The following is a 9,331-nucleotide window of genomic DNA, read 5'->3' on the forward strand; positions in this document are numbered from 1 at the left end:
AAAAACATGTTAATCTGTTACTACTACTACTTAGTCATAAGTTGTAGTCTGTAACCAATATTTTCAATTCTAGTATTAGTTCTAGTATTAGTTCTAGTACTAAAGAGGTTCAATAATTTTAGTTCTAGTTTTAGTTCTAGTATTATAGGATTAATAAATTTAGTTCTAGTATAGAGTTTTAGTTGGATCAAATTAGTTCTAGTATTAGTTATAGTACTCCAAATTAAAAATTTTAGTTCTAGTATTAGTTCTAGTTCTTCAAACTATAATAATTTTAGTTCTAGTATTTGTTCTAGTACTTCAAACTAAAAATTTTAGTTCTAGTATGTAGTTCTAGTTCTTCAAATTAATAATTTTAGTTCTAGTATTAGTTCTAGTATTTCAGCTACAATAATTTTAGTTCTAGTTCTAGTTCTAGTTTTTAGAACTAGAACTAACAAAAACAATAATTATTTAGTTCTAGTATTGAAGAACTAGAACAACACTAGCCAAAATCCTGTCGAAAACCCTAAATTTCTAACAAGCGTAACAGGGTAAAAAATATTCCTATAATTGATTTCACCACCTTGCAAGTACAACTTGGTCATTATTAAGACTTATAGAGGTTCTCTCTACCTTATAATGCTTCTAGAGAAGTCTTTAAACGGTATCTCTATGCTCTCTTGCTGTTAGAAAGCACTTAACTTTGTCCCGTGTGTAAGCCTCCATTTTGTTTGCCGTGACCACACCCACTCACGTAAAGGAGCGTGGGCAGGTGGTTGCTAAGGCTTGTTATTTCTCCAATACAACGTGTATAGAAGAAATGTAAGTGTGGACATACAAATAAATATAATATATATATATACATAGCGCGATGGTGAATTCAATTATAGGAACGACCTGGGGGCTTCACCCCCAGGTCGTTAATTAGCCTCAATTTCTCTCAAACAGATATTTCCTAAATTAATTTGTGCACAGGCTTCTATTTGAGGGTTCTCCCATACTTTATACAGGCTTCTATTTCCCTGACCCATGTAGTCCCAAATCATTTAAATGTGACAGGCTTTCATTTGAGAGAGGCTTCTACTCAAAAATAAAATGGCTCATGCATATATAATAATATCTACCATAACAATGTATTGTAACACATGCAAATGTAGAATCACTGAAAAATACATCCTGGCCCTGACCTCTTCATCTTCCTCCATGTCATCGTAGCTATTAACAAGCATTGTAGGGAGGCCCATCTGTCTCATGGTCTCAAACTCTTCCTCCAGGTTAGGGTCCAGTAGATCTTGACACGATTCTCGGAACTCTTGATATTTCATTGTAGCTAGCAACAGTGTCCCTTCTATCTCATCTTCTTCGTATTCCTCTTCACTCATTGTTTCTTCTTCAACGTTTTCCTAAAGAACAATGAAATGTTTCATTAAAAAAGAACGAAAGAGTCTACTATTAGTAGCAAAAATTTACATGCATCAAGTTGAACATTATAGATGCTCGTCAAGAAAATTGTGCAAAAAATGAATCTTTAATAAATTTACTGATACCAGACATTAATACAATTGACGGAATCCATCACTTACTTCTTTTTCCTGTTTCTCCTGGTAGTCATATTTGACTGGACCCTCATCACTAAAAATGTATAAAAATGTAAGCATTCAATGCCAAAATATCTCTTTGGGAGAAAATTACTGATGTATAGTAAAATAATGTACCTGAATAGATTCCTTGAGAGATAGCAAACATATTCTAATCTCTGGTCGTCTTCATAACGCTCATAAACCAGATACCCAAGCTTCACTTCAGCCATACTTGTACACGTGACAGGAGATAAAGGGTTAAATTTGACAGTGCGTGGGATGAAAGAGTAAAAAGGGCGTAGCTGGTGCTTGCTAGCGCTAGCCTAGATCATAGATATTAGAAACTAATCTAGTTATACTAGCCTCGTCCCCAGGCTCGAGCTTAGAGTACTTGTGGAGTCCTTGTAGAAAAAGACTTGTGGAGTCCTTGTTACTGTAGATCCAGTAGATCTATCCTGAGTTTTATTGCACAGTAAATTTAGTAGTATCCGGAGTGTACCTACTAAAGTCTTTGGGGAGTCAAAAGTTAAAGATGATTTTAAAGTTGATAAAAGGACTTTTTGTAGCTGTGCAAATTATAATCCTTCTATTTGGTTTGGTGATCGTAGGAATTGGTACTTGGTTGGAGCTGCAATATAAATCACTGAAGGAAGTACTGGACAGCTCAAGATTGAACTATGGACCTTATCTGATCATTTGTGTTGGTATACTGGTCTCATTAATTGCATTGTTTGGGCTTGTAGGAGTTAAAGGAAAAAATATGCTCAACAAGTACTCCTTGGGTCTCTACATCATTTTGGCATTTATAGTGGTCCTGGGTCAAATGGCAGGAGCAATGGCCACTTTTGTTTTTCGTGAGCAAGTAGAATCTATTGCAAGTGAAGCACTGAATGAGACTATGAAATACTATGGAATGGACAGTGAAGTAGGTACTCTAGTCACTGATCTATGGAACAATCTACAACAAGAGAATGGATGCTGTGGTGTGAATGGAGCAAGAGATTGGATTGGAGAAGTACGAAATGAATCAATTGCTCTTCCTTCCACTTGCTGTAGGAATACAACAGACCTGCTTTGTGGTCTGGATACAGAAAGTATTGCCAGTGCATATGGTGGTGGTTGTTTGAGTTTTGTAACTGAATATTTATCTGATAATCTCTTGTACGTGGGTGCCTTTGGTTTAGGTTTTGTTGCTGTGCAGGCTGTATCAATCATAGTCGCTGTTTTGCTCCTGATGGTGTCAGATTACTCAGCTACTAATAAAGTTGGCGTCATATAAGTCAAACATACTTCTTTTGCTACTTAACTGTAAAAAAGTTTATAAGCAAGCAATTAAAAACCATTTAAATTTTTGTTCACATACAATTGATTAATTATTTAGCATCAAGAAATATCTTAATACTTGTAATAGAGTTAAAAAAGTAATACAACTCATCTAGAAGTGGGTTGTTTCTGAGGTCAACTACTTGCAATGACAATAACAATATCAAGTCATCCTCTTTCATCCCAAGAGAGACTATCTGATTGGAGCTGACATCTATCTCTTTTATGCTGCTCGACGAAAGAGAAATTGGTAGACTGGTAAGCAAATTATTTGATGCTCTTAAAACTTCTAAACTAGCCAGCTCAAAATGCTCTGATATTTGATTGTAACTAACATCCAGCTCAATCAGTGACTCGATTGAAGAGAGAGAGTCAGGTACTGATGATAATTTGTTGTGGCTAACATTGAGAGAGGTAAGAAGCTGTAGGTCAGCTATCTCCTCAGGAAGAGATGACAACTGATTAAAAGAAAGGTCCAATCCTACAAAAAAATCTATAGTAAAATTGATAATAAAATTTTGCAATCAAAGATAAAAATTTTTGGTGATTTGTGGGTTTTAATTCATGTCAAAGTGCTATTGAGCATGCACATATATAAATAATTCAAATCAAAAGGTGGGTTAACTTTGGTGATTGGCTATCAAAAAAAAACAAATTTTCCGAAATTTGAATTTCCCCCTCCAAAATTACCGGCTAGATCTATATGCTACTTCGCCAAACCCTCATACAAAATTCAAGTTGTATAATATGTACCAAAATAAATTTAGACTTATTATATACTTGTCAGTGTAGAAAATTTAGAGCTGAATTTCTTTGGCAATATTTTCAAGTCATTGTGAGCTAATGACAATGTCTGAAGTTCTAGACCTTTCATCAAAAAGTACACAGCATCTGGAAATTTCCTTAGGTCACATTCACTCAAATCCAAGTTGTCTCTTTTCTCTTTAGCCTCTTCACATCTTTGTGCTACTCTAGCAGCCTCGGATGCCATTTTTTCAGGCGTGGCAGATAGGCGTGGATTATTGACATTAATTAACTAGTTTTTATAACTAATATAACTAATTTAATTTTACTTTGCTTCTTTATTTAGGAACTGAGATGAGATACGGTATCTCTAATGTTAAAAGAGGCGCACCTGTTTTGGTGACGGCTTTAGAAAATTAGAAAATCAATCTGACCTTCTCAAGATCATCGGGCTCTGTATGGCAATGACTGAGCAGTCTCTAGACTTCAATGGTTGTCAAGAAGAAGAGGAGTCACTGCAGGACACGCCCGAGAACAGTATTCCCTCTTCGTCGGTTGAGTCCTATCGTCCCATTCACTCACTGTTGCTATGTCCGGCCCAATGGAGTGCTCTATTAGAATCTCCCGTCTCGCTCGTCAGAGCATCCTCCGATGAAATCAATGGCAAGAAATCCTGCACCCGTCGCTGTAGGAGAGATGACACCAGTTTGAGGTGACATTTTTGTTGTGTACACTATTAGTTTGGATGTTAATACTTTGAAGTTACATGTACCAGTACATGTTGCTATACATAGTCTGTTATTGGTTGCCTCTAATTAATAATCATACCTTGGAGGATAACTGCTTTTGCTTGTCTAATAAACTTACATGAGCAGTACACATTACAAACTTGTCATGTGTAGTGCTTCTTGTGTAGAATCCAGTACATGTACATTATACATGTGCCTTCCTTTTCCTCCTCCGCTCTCTCTCTCTTTTCTTTGGCTCTCAACTACTTTTCTCACTCCATTGCCATGTAGACATACACACATTCTGAGATCACAAATAAAGAGACTAATAGTTCATCCTTTTGATCCAATTCATCCTTTAATATGTTGCATACACTCATTAGTGACCGCTCTCTCTTTCAATACAAGCAACCTACTAACGAGTCAATATGTGGCCTGCATGTGCCAGCCCTTTGTATAGGCTTCTATCCAGGGCCCTCCTATTTTACTATACTACAGAATGAGTGTTGGCATGTTTTCCCACTCAAATCAATGTTGTTTACCCTATTAGAGTCTATCTACATGTATGTCACTCATAGATACATTATTTCAAGTTTTAAGTATGTTTTGACTCTACTCTAAGTAGTGTCTTCATTTACTTGACATATCTCCTTCTCTCACTTTCTCTCTTAATTCCCTTGGTGAGTACTAATGACCTCGCTCTGTGTCTCCTTCACTTGTTTACTCTTGTTAATATCGCACTATTATTATTATTGTTCTGATGTGGTTGTCTCTCATGTTAATATCAACACACAACCTGAGAAACAGCAATTAGTGTGTACTATGTCTATTTTGTTGTTTTGATAATATTGTGGCTTGAAGTAGTGTTTAGTTCTGTTCCCTCTCTCTCTCTCTCACACACATACTCTTATTAATGTGAAGAGGGCAGTTAATGATTATGATTCAGAGATTGATGACTATAGTGTTTACTTATGGTGGGTCTGAATTACTTTAGGTGGTCAATAATGTATATCATTAGCTTGTGGTAGACCATTGTATAGCAACAAGTTCTAGTTTATTCATGTACTTCTGTGAATCTTACATGCATAAATGCAGATCATCCATGAATAAAATTATTGTTTTATAGCTAATTTTCATACTTCTCTCTATTTCTACAAATTAGTGAGGATTCTTCAAGACCCTCTTCAGATATAGTCTTTGATACGGATCAAGAAGGGATCATTATCAGTACAGAGGTACATGGTTCAACTTGGCACAATAGTTGTCATAGTGATTGTATAAATGTTGGGAAGCCACTTAATGTACACAATTGCATGTGCTGAGCATGTGCGGGCAATACTATGATTACTATTATAGTATAGTACTTACTCCCAGTATGAATAACACATAAGCACTCCTATATACAACTACTAGCAACTGTAGTATTTACATAGCCTTTTGAGATGAAAGCATTTCATGTGGAACCGTGAGAATTAATTTTTTACCTCAGAAATGTCATTTGCTGCTTTTAAAATAGCTTTATTTTTCACACTTTTAGGCATGTCATTTTCACCCCTTTAACACTTAGCACTTGCCTTTCTCTTTTAGGAACATGTAAATGATGAGTCTCTCCAGAGCTGTACCAAAGACACTTTAGTAATGAAGGATGGAGAAGGGATATCAAATAACGGCGTACATGTAACTAAAGAGCCTGTACCATCAAGCAGTGAAACGCCAGTCTCTCTTGACATAAAGCATAACAAAGAAGAGGATAGTGCTATTATGTCCAGTGCTAGTGATGATGGTAGTATTAGCAGGAAGAGTGACTCTTTGACAAGGCAGGACCAAAGCATTGAGTCAGGCTCTATCTCTTCTTCGTATTCGTATGAGCCTCAGACACCAGCTCACTTGCTCCCATTATCCACTCCATCAAACAGTTCATATCAAGGTCATTCAAGTGAGGGCACTTGTACTATTGGTAGTGGATCAGAGGCTGGCTCGGTGAGAGGTGATGAAGCTCCCAGTCCTAATGCACACGAGCGTACATCTGTTCCCTCCACACCGATTGAGACACGACTCCCTAGTCACTTCACTCACTCGAGGAATGTCTCAGAAACGCCGTCTCTGCCTCCGTTTGTCTCTTCCTCTACATCATCCGCTTATCACTCGAGGAACAGCTCAATGGCTTCCCAGATCACTTCTGATTGTTTTGAAACCGATAGTCAGTACACTGACATTGACTCTGTTGTCGTGACGTATTCTAGTGACATCCACACTCGATCAATGACACTACAGGAGGCACGATTTAAGTTCCCCGAAGTATCAGCAATGGAGAAGTCCATTCAAATGCAGCATTACTCTATCGGGGATCGCAACGCCACCTCGCCTATATGCGTATCGGAACATTTATTCATGACCTCGCCCACTTTGGACGAGACTCTTAAGACTGGTCAAGAGTCTCCGGCGAGGAAAGGCGAACTCCCTGTTCTCCCTGAGTGTGAAGAGGGTCAGCTGTCGACTAAAGTGGCTGGCTTGAAGAGCTCAGAGTGGATTAAAAAGGAAATGAGAGCGTCAAGACAAAGCATGATACAGGTAAACTTGGCAGTTGGCACCTTGTACAATTGTACATATATGCATACATGTACATCCATTGTTGTGTATAGTATGATTAAATTTAAATGTGACGGCCGACCAATTACTACTTGGCCTTGTTGATTATGGTGTCCAAATTCAGCCAATTAATAGATTCTGAATTCTTTCTTTTACGGAATACATGTAGCTGATATGATTATTGCTGTTTATTGTAGAAATGAAGCAACGAAAATAATAGCGGCCTATTTATGTAGGACATGCATAAATGTACACATATCTGGAATCACATGCTTGTATGTCTTTGATATTTATTGTCCGACATGATGTTTTAAATATTACTATGCTGTTTTATTGTTTGATTATGTTTTCATGTTGTTTGGATTCTGTTTAATATGTACCAGCCTTTTGTCCTCCACTTCAAATCTCATGACGTTAAATTAATGTTACGTGCAATTGTGACTTCATCCTGTGATTTTACTCTTTTATTATCACAGGTTAAAGTCTCCTCCAAGTCACGGCATATTGTACATTTCAATGTAAAAGCAGGAGATATGTTTCTGTGGGAATTTGCTACTAAGAGGAAAGACATTGCTTTTGGTAAGCTTTATTAACATACAGAAGGAGAGAGAGAGAGAGGGAGGGGGGGGAGAGAGGGGGGGAGAAGGGGTGGGAAAGAAAGGAAGGCATTCATGCCATACATGCTCTATCTTATTATAATAATATATCATGTTTCATTGCATTGATAGGACTGTCCTTTGAAGCTACTGAGGTTGCCACTGAGCAACAAGAAGAGAAGAAAGAAGAGGTGAGCCCTTCATGATTTAATGATTCCTAGAAAGTAGAAACCCACCATTTGTAATGTATTTGTGTGTCCATTAATTACGTCCATTAATTACTATGTGTCCAATAATTTGTTCTATTGATGTGTCTATTTTACTCTTGCGTACAGTTGTGCATATCCCCATCGATATCCTATTCTCTGTTTGTGTGTCCACTAATTACTGTTTATATTTGTGTGTGTAGTTGCCAGATATGAAGATGGTTCAAATACTTCCTATACTTCGTGTTAATACGCACGTTCATCCAATAATGGGATCTCATGCTGCTCCTCAAGACGGAGTCTATGAGCTTCTATTTGATAACTCTTATTCCAGGTAATAGTTTAATCATCTGTCATAATCACTTCTCTTTCCTTCTCTCTCTCTCTCTCTCTCTCTCTCTCTCTCTCTCTCTCTCTCTCTCTCTCTCTCTCTCTCTCAGGTTTTTTGCAAAAGAGTTGTTTTATAGAATCACAACAAAGCCCTCGATTCCAAATGAACATTACGAAGATCAAATAATAACTGATAATAATGATAATAATACTACTACTACTAATAATGATTAATTGTGCTGGTTACACTTATTGTCTTCTTGCAATGTCTCTGATTGGTTGTGATCATATTTGTCTGATGTTTTAAAATTTAAATCAATTAATAATTATAGCACAAAGTCGATTCTTAATTGTAACAAAGTTATAGAGAGGTGTGTTTAGGTCTCTAATTAAAATCATTATTAATCATGAATATAAAACTAGTTCTAAATTTAGAGAGAATGATGTCATCAAAGCGGGGTATAATGTACATGCCCACCTGTTCTATTTTTATCCAAGGGACTCTCCTTTGTTTAGTTTCTTTAGTATAAAAAGGCCGAATGAAGTGCTTGAGACTCACTTCAGTCTATAGAGAAGGATGGGAGTGAAAGGACTATTGAAGTATATCAGAAACTGCCACACCGGTGTGAGGCCAGAGCCACTCGTTCTCTCTACTGAAACGAAACGCAAAAGCAGAGATCCTACAGCAGAAAAAGCTATTCTTGTGTGTGACTTCATAGCAATAGTGTTCTGGCTATTGGACATAGTACACGATGCAAAGAAGTCCTCGGAGAGATACATTGCTCTGTATGGTGCTGATTTCAAGGAATACACCTCAAGGCTCATCAGATTTGTGGAAATGCTGCGTCACATTGACATAGAACCTGTGTTCTTTTGGGATGGTCCAAGAGGATCGGGTAAAGAATATGAGATGAAGTTATCTACTTGGGAGAAGAGAGCAAAGGATTCGTTGGAGGTCATACTTTCTCATTCACTCATAACAAAATACGATGCAAAGACTGAAGTTAAATTTGGGAAAAAGATCAAGAGGCCACTCCTTGTTACCGAGCTCGTGATGGTACTCCAAGAAGCAAAAGTTGAATTACTTACATGCAGAGGAGAGGCTGATAATATGATGGCGGAATACATGCGTGTATATGGTAACGTCTGTGGCATACTGACCAATGATACAGACATGATGTTGATGCATGGAGTAACGGCTATTCACTACAAGTTATTTGATCAAAGAGGTGCTCTGAGCTTTCCGACGATGA

General features: G+C 37.3%; 5 protein-coding genes across 5 annotated transcripts in view; 3 read left to right on the forward strand and 2 right to left on the reverse strand.

Moving 5' to 3' along the window:
• The window catches only part of LOC100633218 (trimethylguanosine synthase-like), a 7,516-nt gene extending 5,635 nt beyond the window's left edge, over positions 1-1,881 (reverse strand). The window contains exons 1-3 of the mRNA XM_019999403.1: positions 1,698-1,881; positions 1,566-1,614; positions 1,170-1,385 (exon numbers count right to left, since the gene is read on the reverse strand). Coding sequence (XP_019854962.1) covers positions 1,170-1,385; positions 1,566-1,614; positions 1,698-1,792 — 360 coding nt within the window. The 5' untranslated portion in view covers positions 1,793-1,881. The remainder of the gene's footprint in view (positions 1-1,169; positions 1,386-1,565; positions 1,615-1,697) is intronic.
• Positions 1,882-1,897: 16 nt separating this feature from the next.
• On the forward strand, positions 1,898-2,976 carry LOC105313593 (tetraspanin-9-like). Its single transcript, XM_011407151.2, has one exon. It carries the CDS (start codon positions 2,095-2,097, stop codon positions 2,839-2,841), a length of 747 nt encoding a protein of 248 aa, XP_011405453.1. The 5' UTR covers positions 1,898-2,094; the 3' UTR covers positions 2,842-2,976.
• LOC105313594 (leucine-rich repeat and calponin homology domain-containing protein 4-like) lies at positions 2,839-3,900 on the reverse strand. The gene is made up of 2 exons (XM_011407152.2): positions 3,666-3,900; positions 2,839-3,366 (listed from the first exon to the last, which is right to left on the reverse strand). The coding sequence occupies exons 1-2, from the start codon at positions 3,874-3,876 to the stop codon at positions 2,936-2,938; spliced, it is 642 nt and encodes a 213-aa protein (XP_011405454.1). The 5' UTR covers positions 3,877-3,900; the 3' UTR covers positions 2,839-2,935.
• An 86-nt stretch (positions 3,901-3,986) lies between these two features.
• LOC100632584 (uncharacterized) lies at positions 3,987-8,401 on the forward strand. Its single transcript, XM_003388279.3, has 7 exons — positions 3,987-4,341; positions 5,520-5,592; positions 5,945-6,928; positions 7,423-7,525; positions 7,675-7,733; positions 7,952-8,082; positions 8,189-8,401. The coding sequence occupies exons 1-7, from the start codon at positions 4,088-4,090 to the stop codon at positions 8,310-8,312; spliced, it is 1,728 nt and encodes a 575-aa protein (XP_003388327.3). The 5' UTR covers positions 3,987-4,087; the 3' UTR covers positions 8,313-8,401.
• Positions 8,402-8,550: 149 nt separating this feature from the next.
• LOC109583897 (uncharacterized) overlaps positions 8,551-9,331 on the forward strand; it is a 19,176-nt gene continuing 18,395 nt past the window's right edge. The window contains exon 1 of the mRNA XM_019999406.1: positions 8,551-8,869. Coding sequence (XP_019854965.1) covers positions 8,656-8,869 — 214 coding nt within the window. The 5' untranslated portion in view covers positions 8,551-8,655. The remainder of the gene's footprint in view (positions 8,870-9,331) is intronic.

The sequence above is a fragment of the Amphimedon queenslandica genome, unplaced genomic scaffold (genome assembly GCF_000090795.2).
Source record: "Amphimedon queenslandica unplaced genomic scaffold, v1.1 AMPQUscaffold_13271, whole genome shotgun sequence".
Classification (NCBI taxonomy): Eukaryota; Metazoa; Porifera; class Demospongiae; order Haplosclerida; family Niphatidae; genus Amphimedon; species Amphimedon queenslandica.